This window comes from Monodelphis domestica, chromosome 1, assembly GCF_027887165.1.
Source record: "Monodelphis domestica isolate mMonDom1 chromosome 1, mMonDom1.pri, whole genome shotgun sequence".
Taxonomy (NCBI): Eukaryota; Metazoa; Chordata; class Mammalia; order Didelphimorphia; family Didelphidae; genus Monodelphis; species Monodelphis domestica.
In genome coordinates, this window is record NC_077227.1 from 461,427,971 (window position 1) to 461,447,802 (window position 19,832).

Here is a 19,832-nt window from a genome sequence, read left to right on the forward strand (position 1 = left end):
TTAGACATAGAAGCCATTTTGAAAAGAAATTCTACTCTTTTCTTTTAGGCTGACATTAACTTAATCCAGACAAAAAGTAGTACCAGTGGAGTTTAACTCTTTGTTGGTTTAAACAAAACCACCAAGTTTCTAGGTCCTTAAGTAAGTTCCCTAACAATTTTTTTTTAAGCTGTGGGATAAGATTGAAACTATAAGTAAAATGATATGGTTAATGATGATTTATGAGTGACATGCAATAGGATTGCTTTTAGTAGTGTAATACCTTGATACATTTTTTTAATGTATTAAATTAACATCAAATTTACAGGTTCTTTTGAAGAATGCATTTAACATTCAAGTGCTCTTCTCTTTCTCTCCAGGATTGGTGGAAAGTGGAAGTGAATGACCGTCAGGGTTTTGTGCCTGCTGCCTACGTAAAGAAATTGGACCCAGCCCAGTCAGCATCACGAGAGAATTTACTAGAAGAACAGGGCAGTATTGCATTGAGACAGGAACAGATTGACAACCAGTAAGGATATTAGAGTTAAGACCCAAAGTCAAAGCATATCAGTGGGGGTGGCCAGTGCCATGGTTTAGACTATGATTTTGACTTCTGGAGTTAGGTAGTCTCCTAGGATACATCTCTGCTCAAGGATCTGCTTCCTTACTCTTGCTGCTTTTCTTCAAATCACCTTTAACATGTGAATAATTCTCAGTTTTAACCAGATTTCTTGGCTGATTGTCCATATTTTTTGTTTTTTCCTAACTGTCATAGAATTCTCCTTTTCTAGGCAATTTTCCTTTTTGAAATTGACTTTCTTAATCTCATCTAGAGTAAGATTACTTCTGGAATTGGTTTCAGGATAGCCTTCAGCTCTCTGCCTGTTTTACTGTTTACTGTCAAACTCAAATGGGCAGCTGGGACTTGTAATTTTTCAGTGTGATTTGCTTAAGACTAGCACTTATTCCCCAGTTCCTTTGTTAAGATATATCATACTTTTTGTGATATAATTTAATTCCAGTAATGGACTCATCAACCTAGAAGCTTGGTAAACAATTTTTTCCCCTTCATATCTTGGATTTGAAGCATCAGAGCTGGCCTCACCATGGTTGTTAATCTTGTGGGGAAGGGAATAGAGCTGATTATTTACTCAGTGGCTTTGGAAACATCTCCTGTCTTTTAGAGAGATGACATTAACATTTTCATAATGACAACCTATTTAGAAGGACTGGGTTCAGATCCTCTCCTTAAAATTTTTTGTAGTGTGGTAGTGGTAGACAAGCCATTATCCCCTCTGAGCCTCAGCTTCCATATTTGTAAAATTGAGTTAAATAATAATTGTCCTACTTTACTAATAGTAAATGAGAAAGGACTTTTATATAGCACTTTGTAGTTTGTAATATGAGTTATTTTTATTATTCTATAAAAGATTCTGGATTATTATGTGGAGGTAGTGATTTCCATTATAAATGGTACACAAGCTAAGCCTGGAGTTGTTTTTAAACCATTGTCATGTCAAAGGGAATTTATTAGTAAGATTCTCATCATTTCCGAAGGAAACCAGTTCTCTAAACTTAAGATTTAATGCCAAGAAATAGCCACCTATTCCCATAACTTTGAAGCAAAGTGAATTTTACATCTTTCTAGTTAGAGATAACTAAGATATTCTGACCTATTAATAAGTTGAAATGAATGCTCTGCTGATGATTTCTTTGCCATTTGCTGGCCTGCTCTACTTTCTAATAGCTTTAGAATGACTCCCTAATGTTCACTTAATTAAATAAGTCCTTTTCCCTCAGCCCTTTCCTATGCCATCCACCATGGCCTTTGGTGGAGGTTCCTGCTTTACATTAGTTGGAATTAATCTCACTAATTTTTGCATGCTTTTGCTGTGCCCCCTCTATCTGTGCAGGACACTCATAACTAAGGAGGCTGGCAGTGTATCCCTACGTATGAAACAGGTGGAAGAACTGTGAGTAGGCCGAGAGCCTTTACTGAACCTCCTGTCATTGATGTGCTTGCTGGTCCTGCCTCTGCTGCATATCTCAGAGGGGGTGGGAGGGACCAACTGGCGGGAAGAATCTAGGGAAATACTGTTTGTCAAGTTAGTCTTCTTTCCTCAGAAAGGAAAAAGTTTTTTATTGTCTTCACTTGGTGTCTGCTTTCCTCATCAGTTGCTTCATGTCTTTCTATGTGTTCAATGTGTCCTTGGTTTCACCCTCTTGGTTCTGTGTAGCTGACTAGTCACTGTCTGCACCAGACACTGATTTTCTCTTGCTTTTCAGTTGGTTAAAGAGTAGGAAAATTAAATATTGCCCTTTAAAGAATATCGATTGTTGTGTAAATTCATGATTTGCTTGCTTCATTTTTAGAAGCTTACATTTGCTTTTTTGGATTATATGAGATGGCTTTGCCTTGAACCCAATTTTATTAATTTTTACTAATCTTCATGAACCCAATGAGATTACAGCCTTTGGATTTTCTTCACCAGTAGCTAGAATATTCATCTTTGATTCTTATTCTTTGCCAGGTCTTTGTCTGGCAGACTTTTAAGTTAGGAAGCTATTGACCTAATTTACAATAATTAGCTGATCACAAACTACATTGTAATTAATGCCAAGATATATTAATTTCTTAATCTTTTAGAGATGTATTTTTGAAACTTCTACACCATCTTTCTGACAAGAATTGTTTAAAAAATTATTTTTAATAATTTAACATATTTCTGAGCTATGTGCCTGTGCTTTCAGGCTGCTTCTAGACCAACTGACTCTTAGGGTTCTTTTTAATTCAAAAAAATTTATTTGGGGGGGCAGCTGGGTGGCTCAGGGGATTGAGAACCGGGCCTAGAGATTAGGTTCTAGGTTCAAATCTTGCCTCAGAGACTCCCAAGCTATGTGACTCTGGGCAAGTCACTTAACCCCTATTGCCTAAACCTTACAACTTTTCTGCCTTGGAACTAATATACAGTATTAAGTCTAAGATCAAAGATAAGGGTTTTTAAAAAAAATTGTCCAGGAGAAAAAAGGAAAACCCTCTGTGATACATGATACTTAAATATCCATCTCATCTGTCATTGTAGCTGCATGTACTATGTGCTTTTAATCATTTGCAGTTGTTAATTGTGGTGGTATTGAATGACAAACTGTTCCTAGTGTGCTTGGCCTTTCCTGTGCTTAGGCTCATCTTGGTATGGAGCAAATTAGTATATCTTCTTCTTGATCTTCTAGTATCAAAACTCAGAGTTTTGACCTCCATACAGATCTAGATCTTTGGTTATGGTGTGTATCATGTGCAGTAACACCTATGGATTCGATTTGTACCTTGGCAGGTTCCCTGTGCTGGACTTGTGTGTTTGCTTTATGAAACAGCTAAAATTTGTTCTCTTCCTGAATCCTGCCAGGTACCACTCTCTGCTGGAACTGGGGGAGAAACGCAAAGGCATGTTAGAGAAGAGCTGCAAGAAGTTCATGCTGTTCCGTGAAGCTAATGAGCTACAGCAGTGGATCAATGAGAAGGAGGCCACGTTGACCAATGAGGAAGTTGGCACAGACCTAGAACAAGTAGAGGTGCTACAGAAGAAGTTTGATGACTTTCAGAAGGTAGGGAGTGATTGGATTTTTTCATACTGATAGTATGGGTTCAGAACTAATTGAATACATAGATACATACTGGAAAAAAGGGTTTCTTATAGGTTTATAATATTCTCTTTACAAACATAACATTATACTAAATTCCATAATAGCCAACATTTGAAACATATCTCTCTTATGACCGTTGGGATTGAAATGGGGTATTTTAGCATCACTGTTTGTATGCCATTTTTATTTTGTATACTAAAACCTAGTAACTAAAGATTCTTTCATAAAGCAATTTTATTAGGTAGATGAAACACAGAAATTTCTCTGCTACTTAAAACAGATACTATAACAAATTATTCTAGACCTAAAATATAGTAAAAATATATTCTTGTAACATATTGTAATATATTCAGCATTTCAACTGATATCCATTAAATCTATAACTACTTACCATTTTAAATAACATTACCATTTGTCCAAAGTGATGTGACAATTAGCCTTGGATAATAAACTGCCTCTTTGAGATAGGGAGAGCTGCTATTATATGTTTATTTCCTGTCAAAGGTGGGATTTCCTGATCTAGTCATTGTGGAAGAACATAATGACATGGTTATGAAGAGATCCCTGTTGTACGCGGATTCTCTATGTCATCCTTTAATAGTTGCCCACCTAGCAGCTCTCTTGCAGTCATGTGTTCATTTATGTGATTTGGTTTTTCATTAAAGGATTTGAAAGCCAATGAATCCCGACTAAAGGACATCAACAAAGTTGCTGAAGACCTGGAATCAGAAGGGTTAATGGCAGAGGAAGTTCAGGCTGTTCAGCAACAGGTAGGAAGTTTCCTTTTTTCTGGACCAAAGCAGTACAGCACTAAGATATCAACACCCTGTTTACCTTTGTGACCTGTATACCTTAGTAATCACTACTGACCATTGACATCAGGGTTGGCCAATTGAGATTCCTCAGACTTGATTTCCATGCAAGTTGAGCCAGTAAGGAAAATGTCATCCAGTCCTCCTTCCTTATAGCAGAAGGTTACTTAATGTCATTTCGTTATTTATGTTGTATTTAAAATTTTAATATGAAAAATCAGCATCAACCAAACTTGCTTGACAATAATCTGTATTTCAATCAGTTTACTTCAGTGAATGATGTATCATAACAATTTTCAGTTACCACCCTAAGTTCCATGAGCCTTTTTTCTATTCTCATTTATTTTTCCTCTTACATGATCACAGTAAGTACCTCATTGTTTTACTTTTTCACTGCATTCTTTCATAAAAATATCTCCAGATTTATTTTTTAAAATTGTGTAATATTTGTATGATTTATGATGAATACTTGAAGTAAATACATTAATTACCAGAAGCCTGTTTTCCATACTATTCTTTTGAAGAAATCTCTTTTCTGACCAAGAAAGATAAGTTTTTTTTTAAAATAACTCTTCCATTTTTTTCAACAAAAGGATCTGTAGCTTTATCAGTGGAATTACTGACAGAGACTGTAATTCCTCCAGTCAGTAAGCATTTGTTAAATGTTTCCGGTATTTTAGGTGCTGTGTACTGCACAGCTTAATAGAAAATCTCAATTTTTTTGCATAAAAATGATCACTATATAGTCAACCTGAGGATATGTGAGCTAGATTGGGTGATAGCCAAGCTATCCATCCCCAGACATTTGTGCAGTCAGCTCTCTAGCTTAGTGGCAGTCTGTCAACCTGGCCAGGATTTTAATGGAGATGCTTAAGCCTTAGTGTGCTAATTTGTTTAAGTTTAAATTTAAATTTCAGAACACAGTAAACAGAACAGATATTATAATTAGTTTCTTCTCATGTTCTCCACTTAGATGCTTTTATGGCTTTGCCCTTTACCATGCAAAACCATTAGACCCAAGTTGATTGTCTTAACTTATTCATTATTTATATGCTATTAAACTAGTGTGCATAACTCCTCAAAGAGATAGCGTGTGGTGGAGGCGGGGTTGGCCTCATAGTTAGCAGAAACTGGAGTTCTGCCTTTGACACTTAATAGTCATCTATCTGCATACATCACAACCTCCTCATCCCTAAAATGAAGGTAAGAATACTTTCATTAGGGTTTACCTCATAAGATTATTAGGCTCAAATGAGGTACTATATATAGAGAGTACTTTGCAACATTAAAGTACTATATAAACCTCAACTATTATTATTTTTCAAGACTCATGTGTATTTCCTTTCCTGTAATAGTGAACATTCCTATCTTTTTTATTTGCAGGAGGTATATGGTATGATGCCCAGGGTGAGTCTTGTTTTTTGTTTTTTTTTTAAGCCCTTACCTTCCATTTTAGAGTCAATACTGTGTATTGGTTCCAAGGCCAGAAGAGTGGTATGGGCTAGGCAATGGGGGTTAAGTGACTTGCCCAGGGTCACACAGCTGGAAAGGGTCTGAGGCCAGATTTGAACCCAGGACCTCCCATCTCTAGGCCTGGCTCTCAATCTATTGAGCTACCCAGCTGCTCCCAGGGCGAGTCTTAATTATTGCAAATAGAATCTTTGAAGAATTTGAATGTGGATAAGGGTTACAACCAGGCAGAAAGGAAATAGGAGATTTAAAATTTTTTCTTTCCCATGCTGCAAAAGATCAAAAGAATTTGTCATTTTAGCCTTTTGGGATATTTTCCACATCTATCATTTCAATGTTTATTTTTTTTTCCCCTTGTTTTGAAAAGGGAGCAGAAGTATGAAAGGAGAAATTATCTATGTTATTCCTTCCTTTGCTCCCTGAAATCTTTTTATACCAGATTTCTGTGTCATTTTTGTTTGTTTATATCTTTCAGTCCGTCCTACAAATAGTCAACTAGATATGATTTTTACTAGGCAGGTAAAAATGCTGTGTAGCTGATTTGTTTAAAATCTGCTGTGGAAAGAGTTAATAAAATGGGGCTGTCCTGCTAGTGTTTTTGTACCTGCTTGCAAGACTGAACTAAATCCATTTTTGTATTTTGCATAGGATGATACTGATTCTAAGACTGCTTCTCCCTGGAAGGTAGGACCCTATTACATTATCTTCCCTTTAAAATATTTTATCACCAAAGGATTTTTAGCCATGTAAAACCTTTCTCCTTTAATATATACTTCCTAAATGTGTACTAATATCTTTTGTTTTTCCATTACCTTCATTTCAGAATATATCCTTCCTTTCTCCCCTACCCAGTGAGCCATTCATTATAACAAAAAATTAAGAAGAAAAAACAGTTGATCAAAAACTAGTACATCAGCCAAGGCTGACAATATATGCAATAGTCTACTACCCATAGCCCCCTACCTCTGCAATGAAGGAAGAGAGGGACAATTTCTCATCTCTTCTTCTAGAACAACTGAGGAATTAAGGACTCTCTTGAACCCACGTGAACATTGAACTCCTTTAGGTTTTTTCTTTTATGTCCATTAAATGATGGATGTGGATATCTTTTGTAAATTGACATTTAGGTCACAGAGTGGAAACCAGGCCCACAATTATTTATTTTATGTTACAGGTTCAAAAATAGAATGGGAATTGTATTTCATGGTTAGGCCCAGATTCTACCAATTCTATTTCGTACCTATTCTGTATCCTGCTTATTCTATGCCATCTAAAGAACATATCACATAACTTTTTAGGGAGGCCCACTAATTAGAATTGTAGTATTTCATCTCAAATTTCCTAATTACATTCTTATTCTTTCTGCTTTTATTTTTAATATAATATTCTTTTCTTTGTATTTCTTTTCGTGCTCTTGGTTGACCCTTTTGATATAATAACACCAGTTTTATGACCATAAGTAGCAATTTTACTGATTGATTAATATAGCTTTTTGATTAAAAAAGGCTTAATTGCCATTTGTCATTTCTGGTTTGTTTTTCCCTATGCTGATAGCATCAGTTTTATGATCTGAAACTCTGGAATCTTGTTTTTCACTTACACATAAGTTACTATGGTGTCTGTGAAACTCTTTTATCCTTTCTCATTTATGCAATGGGGAAAATGAGCCATTGAAATATGTCTGCTGATATTGGACATTGTAATGATTCTTTAATAAAAATTCCCAGTGTCCTTTTAACATATTAATTGACAATCGATAATGAAAGCCTGATTTTTCTGTCCCTGATTAGTGAATCTTTGATCACTTTTGCTTTCCTTCTCTTTCTTGCCCCATATAGTCTGCACGGCTGATGGTTCACACAGTGGCCACTTTTAATTCAATCAAGGTAAGAACCAATGAACAGCTCTACTTGCTAATTTCTTCTTTTTCTTCCTCTCTTCTTTTTCTTTTCTTTTTTCTTCTTTTCTTTTCTTTTTTTTTTTTTTTTGGTGATTAATATCCAATATAATTATGTGGGCTCCACTACCTCTGCTATTTAGGGGTCTCGTCAAAGAATCAGTGCTAAATTTCAATGACTAAATTCTGCTTCTTCAGATTCCCTTGTCACAGCAAACCATGGAGGGATCCATACACTGTAAAAAATGTACTAGTTGATTTCCAAGTTACATATTGATGAAGTAGGTAATATCTGCTTGAATCCCTAAGAAGTAACTTTCATTAATCCCTGCATCACTTCCCACTTTACTTTGAAACTAAATCACCTGTTTTGAGAGTATGTTTATAAACAATGACAGGCTCTTCTCTTTAACTTGTAGATTAGAGTAGGAATATAGAATGCTTTGTATTTATTAATTAAGGGGCTCTTCAACAAATGTGAGAAATTCATTTTCTCCTTAGATGCCTGAGCTTTGGGGTTAATTTTTATCACCTAAGTCATTGTGGAGGTCAAGACTCCCTTGACTACTTTTTTTTTTTTAACCCTCACCTTCCATCTTAGAGTCAATACTGTGTATTGGTTCCAAGGCCAGAAGAGTGGTATGGGCTAGACAATGGGGGATAAGTGACTTGCCCAGGGTCACACAGCTGGGAAGTGTCTGAGTACAGATTTGAACCCAGGACCTCCAATCTCTTGGCCTGGCTCTCAATCCACTGAGCTACCCAGCTTCCCCCATTCTTGATCTACTTTTGAAAGATGTTGAATATAGTTCAAGTGCTAAGAAGTAGCCAATACCACTAGATAAAGGTTAAACGGATGCCATGATCCTATCTCTGTGTATAAGATAATGAGGTTTTAATTTGTCTAAACGATTTCATTTGTTCGGCCCTTTAGTGACATAACTTCACTTGCATACTCATTAATCAAGTTAAAAGGTTTCCCTAGAAACTAAGGAACACATGTCAAACCTTATTGGTTCCCTTCATCTCAGCTTCCTTTACCATCATCACCAAGAATGGAATAGTTCAGTAAAAACATGAAACCCCCATTGGTAGGGCAAAAACTATAAGTAAAAAGCAAAGATTTTCTTTCTTTTATTTAGGAACTAAATGAGCGCTGGAGGTCCCTACAGCAGTTGGCTGAAGAGCGGAGCCAACTTCTGGGCAGTGCCCATGAAGTACAGAGATTCCATAGGTGAGAGGTCCTTGTTGATGACCATTTTTAGAAATGGGGCAGAGGATAAGTATAAGAAAATATTAGTACTTGATTTGTAATAATCTTAGAACATAACAGTGATTTAGATCCCTAAAGGGTTAGGAAAAGGAATACTCCCTATATAGACTAGGAGTTGACATGGCCCACTGGGTAAATCCAACCTACTGAGTAATAATGATTTTTTTTTCCTGCCACATATTTTTGTAGGACTTCCAAGCATGAGAATGGGATTTTTGTTTTGTTTTGTTTTTAGAATTGTAAATGTAATCATACCACCTCACCCACCCTCGCCCCAATCAGAATACCTATCTTCAATGGAATGGTTTTTACCTTTTAATATATATATTTTAAAGTTCATATTCCTTAAGTGTATTTTAAATGTTTAAAACCATTCTTTGCTTGTGGCACCCACAAAACTTAGACACCAAGCCAGATTTGGTCTGCTGGTCCTGGTTTGCCAACCTCTAATGCAGACTTTGATTTAAAAGTCTTCTTTAGTCTTCTAGGATAATGTGTTTCCTTGTAAAGCCACTACATTGATTTTTATTTAACTCTGTTGAACTTTTTAACTATTAAAAAAGTTTTGAGGTTTTTTTAAATAGAGTGAGCTGAGCTTACCTGAGAAGGTAGAGAAGTAATACGATGTAGTGGAAAGAACACCTGCCACAGTTTTTTCAGCTATAAAGTGAGGTTAATGATACTTACATTACTTAGCTTGTCATGAGTTTCAAATGAGATCTGCATGTGACATGCTTTAGAACTATAAATCTCTCTATAAATATATCATTTTTAAAGTAACTGGTAGTGATCTTCGGTGTTCAAGCAGAGATTGAATAACTTGTGAGGAATACAAGACGTTCACAGTGAATGGGAAGTTGAACTCTGATTTATCAGATGCAGTGTTCACAACAAGAGTAAACCTTTTTAATAACACCACTTCAAATACTTGTTGACAACTATCACATCCCTCCTGAGTTTAATAGCTTCAGGTTCTGTAGTTGATTCTCTGATCATTTGGATAGCCTATTTCTGGACTGCTCATTTGCTGATGCCTTTGTTAAAATACAGTACCCACAAGTGAATGCAATACTCCAGATGTGGCCTAGCCAAGTCAGAGTAGAGTTGAATGAACTCTCATCATTCTTCATAGAGCTGAAGACTGGTAAGATTTGGGGCAGCTATGTCATACTAATTACCAGTATTGTGCTTCAAAAATTCAGCTGCACAGATCTTTTTTTTTTTCAGGCACATTGTTGCCTGGTCATGCCTTCCTAATTTTATGCTTGTGTAGCTGATTTCTGTAACCAAATAGAGAACTTTGCTGATGTCCTTTGAGAGAGAGCTTGAGAGATAAAGCAGATAAACCAATATGAGGTAAATAACTTCATATTGTAACTAACTAAAAACCCAAAATTTGAATCTTGGCCCAAAAAAAAGTATATTATTCTTTTTATTTAAGTTGATAACTTGTTTCTCTTACCACAGCCATTTAACCTATGTACCGTCTTCCAGTCCTTCCTAATTGAATGATCCCTTGAATCGAAGAAAAACATTTGAGTTAAAACCAACAGACAAAATACAAAATGACCATATCTAACAGCACATGTACCTTAGCACAGGGATTTTCGCTTAATAAATACTTGATGGCCTCACTTTACTTGTGCCACATTCTACTCCTTTGGCAGTCTGTCTACCTTGCCACCATTGGGAATGTGTTCATCTGTTTTTGAGGGCTAAGAGGCAGTTGAAGCTCAGCTGCCTTTTAATGGTGATTTCATTACATTGTAAATTTTTCCCTAGTTCTGCTGATATAAAACTTTGAGAGAAGTATTCCCTACCACCACCATCTTTTTTTTTTCATTCCTCACAATTAAATGGATCTACCAAAGTTTGTTCAGCTCCTCTCCCTGATTGGGTGCCCATTTTGTTTGCATTTTTTTTTTTTGCTGCTATGAAAAATGCTGATGTGGGTATGTCTGCCACTGGTACCAGGAAATATTTAATTATGCACCAGTCTGCTTAGTGATACCTAAAATGACTCCGGAGGACTATTGACAAAATATTCTTACTTCTCAGCAGAGGTGGCAAATTGCAGGTTTGGACTGAAGCAGACTTTGTCCGACATGACCTTTTTGTTCATTTGTTTGGTTTCATTATGCACCATCTTTGTTATAAAGGAGTACTACTTTGAGGGATGGTGAGAAGAGTGTAAAGTGTTGATATAGTTTAAAAAATAAAATTATCCTGCCCCTTTAACCACATTGTTATATACTACCAAGGTTAAAGTCCCATTGTTAATGTTTTGAAAACCATGTTCTAAAGCATGTAAATTGATCTTTAGGCACATCTCAAATAATTTTTTCCTTTCTGTAGAGATGCTGATGAAACTAAGGAATGGATTGAAGAAAAGAATCAAGCTTTAAATACAGACAATTATGGACACGATCTGGCCAGTGTCCAGGCATTGCAACGCAAGCATGAGGGCTTTGAGAGAGACCTAGCAGCATTAGGTGATAAGGTGAGCCTCTTTCTGACTCATTCTCCTTCCCAGACACAGAGCAGAAGAATTGTGATTCTCCAGAGCTTGGTTCCTGACTTTGTTCTTCTGGTTTCTTTTATTCTTCAGGTAAATTCCCTCGGGGAAACTGCCGAGCGCCTAATCCAGTCCCATCCTGAATCGGCTGAAGACCTTCAAGAGAAATGCACTGAGCTAAATCAGGCCTGGAACAGCTTAGGAAAAAGAGCTGATCAGCGCAAGGCCAAGTTGGGGGATTCTCATGACCTGCAACGTTTCCTCAGTGATTTCCGGTAAAGATCTAAAGCATTCATACAAACAAATATGGAGGTTTGACATGTTTGCTTCCATTTGGATGTGGGGTTTTTTACGGTTCTAAATGAAAAATAAGACCAGTCTCCCCCATTTCTCTCCTAAGTTGTTGCTTTTATAAGGTTTCTAGATGTCTGTCTTGTTAAAAAGAGCTGAACAGTGGAATTGTTGGCTTTTCATCTGTGAAGTTCCTGATTTTTGAATACTGGTAGAAGCTTAAGCCCTAGCACTTGCAAGTTACCATATTTTCTTGGACAGATGGCTTATATTTCCCCCATGCCTGTCAGAGAACATAATAGCATTTCTCCATGGGTTTGTTTTCCAGGGACCTCATGTCTTGGATCAATGGAATCCGGGGCTTAGTATCCTCTGATGAATTAGCCAAGGATGTCACAGGAGCTGAAGCTTTGTTAGAAAGACATCAGGTAGGTGAGACTTCCCTGCTGCATGTTAAGGTCACCATATATTTGAAGTCCACTTATTTCCTCTTTGTTGAAGACTTTTCTCCACCTTTTGTTATGAGTAGGTTGATCACATTGGAGTGGACGTACCACCACCAGTTATTTAATCCTTTCCCTTCTTTTGGCAGGAACACCGAACAGAAATTGATGCCAGGGCTGGCACTTTCCAAGCATTTGAGCAGTTTGGGCAGCAGCTGTTGGCTCGTGGGCACTATGCCAGCCCCGAGATCAAAGAGAAACTAGATATTCTCGATCAAGAGAGGGCTGACCTGGAGAAAGCCTGGATCCAGCGCAGGATGATGCTGGACCAGTGTCTTGAACTGCAGGTACCTAGTGACCCTTGGTATTCATTTCTTTTTCACCATAGATCTCTCTCCTATTGACTGAGCTTTCATTGACCTTTTCTCCTCAGCTGTTTCACCGGGATTGTGAACAGGCAGAAAATTGGATGGCTGCTCGGGAGGCTTTTCTAAATACTGAAGATCGAGGGGACTCTCTGGATAGTGTAGAGGCTCTGATCAAGAAACATGAAGACTTTGATAAAGCAATCAATGTTCAGGTACAACATTTAATGAACTATCACCTTCCCTAGGAACATTCTTTGCCTCTCTTTGCATATTTCACCCTCCTGATTTGAGCAGGTTAGAATATGAAATAGTCACACACATACTCTTCCCTCACCCTTTTTCCCTCCCCCTCCCAAAAAGGGGGGTAGTTCTTCACAATGACAGCTGGCACAAGAGTAATAAGAAGGCTATTTTAGAAACTACCATCAACTCCCAGGATCCACCAATGGAAAAATTGACCTTTATCCAGTTTGGAGAGTGCAAGTGGAGGCAGGAAATGTGTATTTTACAGACTCCTACTGCCAAACCTTGGATGTCTTTTCTCTTTTCTAAAGAAAACTATGAGCTCCTCTTGAGTCAAGTTCTTTTTTGATAATGAAGTACTCAGATGTCATAAATAAAAGGTAGCCTGAAGGGTTAATGCACATTCACTTTCACAATGAAGGTTTTCTCAGTCACTAAGAGCACTTATTCTTCTTCTAACATCTTCACATGGAGCCATGGCTTAATAATTCTTCTATAGGTATTTCATCCTGCATGTGTTTCCCAACTCCAAATTATGCATTCCTTCTTTAACAGGAGGAGAAGATTGCAGCTCTACAGTCCTTTGCAGACCAGTTAATCTCTGCGGATCACTATGCTAAAGGAGACATTTCTAACCGTCGCAATGAGGTTCTGGATAGGTAAGTATGACAAATCTCTTAGGAATTAATTTTGCCCCACTAGGTCAAAGGCTGGCAATACTATAGCTTATTGCAAACTTTATTTTGAAAGTGAAATCATTCTAGGCAGCTGCACACCAATCCTTGTTGTGGGTCATCATTTGCTTTTTTATCTCATACTGGATTATAGAAATATGTTAACATGGTCTAATTTTCTTTTTGTAGGTGGAGACGCCTAAAAGCCCAAATGATTGAGAAAAGATCCAAGCTAGGAGAATCACAAACTCTTCAGCAGTTCAGTAGAGATGTGGATGAGATTGAGGCCTGGATCAGTGAAAAGTTGCAGACAGCAAGTGATGAATCCTATAAGGATCCTACCAACATTCAGGTGAGTTACTGAACTGATTAGAAATCTAGCCCCATGAAGGCTTTGTGAACCCTAACAAGTGTTAGAAAAGATATGAAAGTGAAGCAACCCATTTTTGTTACTCATGGAGAAACCCAGGAAAATACTCAGTTGATCCAAGCATTGGAATTGATGTAACCATTTGCTCTCATGTCTGTCTTCTTGCCCAGTGACATGATTTTAAGACCAAATAGCATAAATTAGTCTAAAATCAAGCATTTTAAATCTTTAACTGTTTCAAAAAGCTGACTTTTAGGGGGTAAGTATGAATAGCATAGTAATTTTTAGCAACTGATACTGATCTGTCAGTGTACTGAACTTTTGTTCTCTTAATCTATTTTGTAGCTTTCCAAGCTGCTGGTAAGTTTGGTTGGTGGTTTTGTTGTTGTTGTTGTTGTTGTTGTTGTTTTGTTTTGTTTTGTTTTTTAAGAGCTTGGTTCATTAGCTGCCAGTATTTGTTTTCTTTTGTATAGATCATTGGTACCTGGTCGTGTTCATTTCATTTTGTTAGTCCAGTCATCTTTGGCATCTCTAATCATCCATATTTCATCTAGGTGTCCCTTACGGGATATGGCTTTCTTTGTTTTAATCATGCAGCCTAAAAAACTCATTGTCTAGGCATATTCTGCATGATATGTTTGATTCTGAGGCAGTATTTAGTTTCTTTTCACAGAAATGCTTAGTATCAGAGAATATTAAGCTCCATATTTTTGTTAGATGTTAACATCTTTTTAGCAGATGTTAGTATCCTCTTTTTAGACCTTTGACTTAGTTTTCTTTGGCCAAGAATGGAATAATAATACATACGGAACTTTCAGGTCATCATTTCTTTAAAAAAAAAAAGTTACCTAATTAACAAAAGGAGAAGCTAATCTTTGCATTAAAAGCCTGGTAGGACAGCAATTTACTCTAAGACAAATGAGAGTTTTTACCCAGAGGACAATAAATAATTTAGATGTCATGGAATAGTCACTTGAATGAATGGGTGAAAAGCAAATGAAAGAATAAGAAGAATTTGATGAGGAGAGGAGAAGAATGGAGTTGAAGTGCAAAATAATCAGAAATAGAGGAGAACAGGAATTAATGAAAGGTAATAGTTGTAAGCTTTTCAGACATGGTAAGTCCTTCTGGGTTTGTGTTAAGCTAATAATGAGATTGTCATATTAAGTGACTTTTTTTCCTTTTGCAAATTCTCTGGTAAGTTCCTTTTTTCCCATCACCTTCATCATCTTAACTCTCAGTAACAGATTTGTTAGCCGTGGCATAGCCCCAATCCTTGAATAGTTGCTGCCTCTGTAAGAAAACATTTGATGCAGAATCCTTAGCAAAGTAGTACCTTTTCTCTTTTTTTTCCTCTGCCTTCTGAGTTCTTTGGAGGTTTTGTGTTTGTTTGTGTATGTGTTTGTTTGAATATGATTCTCCCTAGTTGTCATTCTCAGAGTTGGAGAGTTGCAGTTGTCATAATTGCTATTGTGTGGAGTTTTTTTATGCTAATAAGGGTATATTCCCTGTTTTCCACCCATTGGGTCCAGTTGTTCTCATGGTTCTATCCCTCTCTCTGCTTCTTGGCTTTTCAAATATATGGTGTTTCCAGGTGGAGGAAATTAATTTGCAAGTAAAACAAAATTGAAATTTACTTATGGTATAAGATATGATGGTATGAGCATAGTATATATAATATTATAAAATAGAGTGTATATTATTTTAGAGCCCTCACTGAAACCTGTTTAACCTCACGAGGAAAAGGGAAGAATTCTACCATTAACAGCCTTTGTTATTTTAGTTATTTTGATACCTCCTTTCCTTTCACACTCCTTTATTAGACTCTTCTCTTGAGAGAATTTTCTGTTGCTAACCTTATCCATGAGAACAGCTTTGGAGCCCAGTCCAAATTGTTGTGTAATGACACTTGTTTTTGCTGTCTCCAGAGCAAACACCAAAAGCATCAAGCCTTTGAAGCTGAGCTGCATGCCAATGCTGACCGAATCCGGGGTGTAATTGACATGGGCAACTCCCTCATTGAGCGAGGGGCCTGTGCTGGCAGTGAAGATGCTGTTAAGGTCTGAATCTTTACCTTTCCTATTGTTGTACATTGCCTTATCTGACCTTCCTCACTTACCTTTAAATGTCAGCACACCCCAAGATCCATCATTGTCCTAAATGGAAATCCTAGTATAGATTGGCACAGACAGAGGCTTCCTAGGGCACCTCTCATTTCCTTACTCTCTCTCTTTCTTGCACAGGCTCGTCTAGCAGCACTCGCTGATCAGTGGCAGTTCTTAGTGCAGAAATCAGCTGAGAAGAGTCAGAAGCTGAAAGAAGCCAACAAGCAACAGAATTTCAACACTGGCATCAAGGACTTTGATTTCTGGTTGTCAGAAGTAAGTGTAGAAACTTTCCCACTGTACCAGTAGAATGTTTTCCCTTCATTTTAGTATATCCCTTGCAAGCTAACCAAAAACTTAGGAAAATAGCTCTTAATGCCCTATTTGAAGAGAGAGCAGAAGATTTTTTTAAAGCAAACCTTGGCCCAGGTAGGTCATCAACTGTAAATTACTTCCCTAAATGGAATTTTTTAATAAAGAAGGGTTTGTATTTAGTCTGATTTTGGGTTACAAAAAAAGTTCATTGTTTATAAGCCAAAATAGTAGATAATGAAAAATAATTTATTTGATTTTAAAATTTGTTCCAGTGTTTTTACTGTACTTTGAACTTTTTAATTGAATTGTATATACTAATAATTAAGATAGTCTATACTTCCCAATTATGTCCAAGATAGGTGACCAGGACAACTTAAAAATGTGTTGGATGGTGCAAAACCTAAAATTAAATAGTTTGTGCAAAAACTAAGCTTACAGGGGGCAGCTTGGTAGCTCAGTAGATTGAGAGTCAGGCCTGGAGACAGGAGGTCCTAGGTTCAAATTTGACCTCAGATATTTCCCATCTGTGTGACCCTGGGCAAATCACTTAACCCCCCATTGCCTAGCCCAATACATAGTATTGATTCTAAGAAGGAAGGTAAGGATTAAAAACAACAACAACTAAGCTTTCAGGTGATTCAAAGGTGACTTCAGTCTTGTTCTCATAAAGGTATAGATTTATGTGACATTGCATCATCTTCTTTGGTTCTTCCTCTGCCAGGTTGAGGCTCTCTTAGCTTCAGAAGATTATGGTAAAGACCTAGCTTCTGTGAATAACCTGCTGAAGAAGCATCAGCTACTTGAGGCAGACATATCAGCCCACGAGGTAAGGTTGCCTCCAGAAAGGAGAGATAAGACCTTTTCAGCTAAGAGCCCACAGGACGAGCCAGGGGGTTCTGTGACAGTGGCCCAAATGACTTCTGTGATCTGATGCCTCCAGGTCTGCAGTGTACTCCTTCAAGAGTACTCATTCACCCAGTAGAACGTCCTGGAAGCTTACTTCTGCAAACTGGTGAATAAGCTGGTGATGAGATGCTGATGCCCTCAGCCCAGTGAGGAGCTTAACTGATAAGACCCAGGTTTCATTGCTTGCATCTGCAATGCTAGAGACCCAGCTTTCCTACACTTTTCCTGTATCCACAGGATCGTCTGAAAGATCTAAATGGCCAAGCAGACAGCCTGATGACAAGCAGCGCCTTCGACACTTCTCAGGTGAAGGAAAAGCGAGACACTATCAACAGCCGCTTCCAGAGGATCAAGGGCATGGCAGCTGCCAGGCGAGCCAAGCTCAATGAGTCACATCGGCTGCACCAGTTTTTCCGGGACATGGATGATGAGGAGTCCTGGATCAAGTACGTGCTTCTGAGATTTGGTCATCAAAATTTTTACCTGGGGCAGGGACTCAGAACCAGTGGGCAGTAAATGAATGAAGTGATATCTTAGGCAGTCTGCCGTGCAGGTACTGTTGAGTCATTAGATGTCCTAAGGCTTGTCACTTTAGTCTGTAGACCTTGATCACCTTCAGCTATATATTAAAAAGAGTTCTCTGCTTCTTGAGGCTAACTTGCTCTGTGACCTTGAAAAAGTTTCTCTGGGCCTCTACTTCTTGACATGTAAAAGGAGGAAGTTAAAATAGATCTCTGAGTTCTCTTTAAACTCTCTTTAAGATTTGATGATTCTAGAGAAGATAAATGAGATGGTAAATCAGTCACAGTTCCCTAGATGGCGTGGCCTAGAAGATTTGGGTCTCCTTTCTTTTAAAGAGTTTTTAATCAGAATTTTGATATTTTGGAGCAAAACTGATGCAAATTGAGTAATACGAGGGCCTTCCTGTGGCACCCCAAATCCTTCTCCAAGAAAACTTGCAAAGAAGGGTCAAGGAGAGGGTTGGATTTTTGAAGATATTTATAGTGTTAGGACTGAGGAACAGTTTGGGCCTTGCCTCCACTGAAAGCCATCTTTTTTTAACCTAGAATACAACTTCGTGATTCACCGATCTAACACTCCTAAAAAAACCTAGATATTTAACTTTTTCCTTTGCTTTCTCTTGTACAGGGAGAAGAAGCTCCTGGTGAGTTCAGAGGACTATGGCCGGGATTTAACAGGTGTACAGAACCTGAGGAAAAAACATAAACGCCTAGAAGCCGAATTAGCTGCACATGAACCTGCCATCCAGGTAAATAAATTGTAGGAGTTGGATAGGAGAGACTGGTGAACACTTGACCAGACAGAGCCAGAACAGTAGTGTCCTGAGTTATACAAAGCAGAGGGATGACCTTATTTGATTCTTGGGGCACACTGAAAAGAGAGGAGAGGGATCAGTGACATTCAGGACAGTACTTGGCATGCTCAGCATAGATGGGCATCTCAGTTGCTTAATAAAACACTTAAGAATCAAAAGACTCAAAGAGGAAGGAGGCCAGTCTGATTGGATCATAAAAGAAGTATACAGCCAAGAGACCTGACTAGATAGTGGGAGAGCAGAGCTCATGTGATTATTTCCTGCCTCTCAGGCTGTCCTGGATACTGGAAAGAAATTGTCTGATGACAACACAATTGGCAAGGAGGAGATCCAGCAGCGCCTGGCCCAGTTTGTGGAGCATTGGAAGGAGCTGAAGCAGTTGGCAGCTGCTCGGTGAGTGAAACCCTGAGCCTGCTCCTTTGAGTTTCATGAACCAAGCAAGGACTTGGTTTCTCACTCTTTGTGTACAGTATCAAATGCTAACAGTGTCTGTTGTACCCTGAGGCCAGAGTGAACTGGAATAGACTTTTGTCTCTCTTCGCCTATTCCTGGACCCTATACCCTTTAGCATGTACACAGTCCATTACCCACCCAGCTCTGTGGATCCTGCCTTCAACTCCAAGGGAGGACATACATTAAGGCAACTTGACTACCTATTGTGCCCTGACCACAAGGAAAGAAAAGGAAGTTAAATAGTATCTGTTTCGACCTTAGAGTTACAGGACTTCTGTTTAGCTATGATGACAAGTACCTTCAGAATAAGGGGAGGAGACTCTCACCATCCTTTTTGTATGCCCGTTTCTAGCTTCTCTATATTCAGGAAGAGAGACACCAGAGCTTAACTTAGAATAGCTGCTTTTCACACTTAATAGGGGCCAACGTTTGGAAGAGTCCTTGGAGTATCAGCAGTTTGTTGCCAATGTGGAGGAAGAGGAAGCTTGGATCAATGAAAAAATGACCTTGGTAGCTAGTGAGGATTATGGAGATACTCTTGCTGCTATCCAGGTAAATGAGACTATTAGAAAGATCACCATTCTTGTAATAGCTACTATTTTCAAAATATTTTCTTTTTTTTGTCAGAATAGCATAAAAGTGATCTAATTTTCCCTTTGCTGATTATGCCTCACTGGATACCATATTTCATCCTTCCCATGGAAATAAAATGCTCTGTTAGATTAGACATAAGGTCCACC

General features: G+C 38.0%; 1 protein-coding gene across 12 annotated transcripts in view; it reads left to right on the forward strand.

Annotated features, from left to right (window-relative positions):
* Positions 1-19,832, forward strand: part of SPTAN1 (spectrin alpha, non-erythrocytic 1) — a 65,317-nt gene that overhangs the window by 34,681 nt on the left and 10,804 nt on the right. For 5 of the 12 annotated variants that reach the window (XM_007475091.3, XM_056822568.1, XM_007475092.3 and 2 more), the window contains exons 22-44: positions 360-508; positions 1,893-1,952; positions 3,384-3,582; positions 4,287-4,391; positions 5,817-5,840; positions 6,552-6,587; positions 7,742-7,789; positions 8,943-9,034; positions 11,429-11,573; positions 11,682-11,863; positions 12,208-12,307; positions 12,472-12,669; positions 12,756-12,902; positions 13,489-13,592; positions 13,797-13,959; positions 14,323-14,337; positions 15,906-16,037; positions 16,221-16,358; positions 17,119-17,223; positions 17,541-17,749; positions 18,453-18,573; positions 18,911-19,032; positions 19,512-19,644. In XM_007475091.3, the coding sequence (XP_007475153.1) occupies positions 360-508; positions 1,893-1,952; positions 3,384-3,582; positions 4,287-4,391; positions 5,817-5,840; positions 6,552-6,587; positions 7,742-7,789; positions 8,943-9,034; positions 11,429-11,573; positions 11,682-11,863; positions 12,208-12,307; positions 12,472-12,669; positions 12,756-12,902; positions 13,489-13,592; positions 13,797-13,959; positions 14,323-14,337; positions 15,906-16,037; positions 16,221-16,358; positions 17,119-17,223; positions 17,541-17,749; positions 18,453-18,573; positions 18,911-19,032; positions 19,512-19,644 (2,727 nt within the window). The remainder of the gene's footprint in view (positions 1-359; positions 509-1,892; positions 1,953-3,383; positions 3,583-4,286; positions 4,392-5,816; positions 5,841-6,551; positions 6,588-7,741; positions 7,790-8,942; positions 9,035-11,428; positions 11,574-11,681; positions 11,864-12,207; positions 12,308-12,471; positions 12,670-12,755; positions 12,903-13,488; positions 13,593-13,796; positions 13,960-14,322; positions 14,338-15,905; positions 16,038-16,220; positions 16,359-17,118; positions 17,224-17,540; positions 17,750-18,452; positions 18,574-18,910; positions 19,033-19,511; positions 19,645-19,832) is intronic. The other 7 variants (XM_056822564.1, XM_016422596.2, XM_003339619.4 and 4 more) reach the window with 4 other exon arrangements.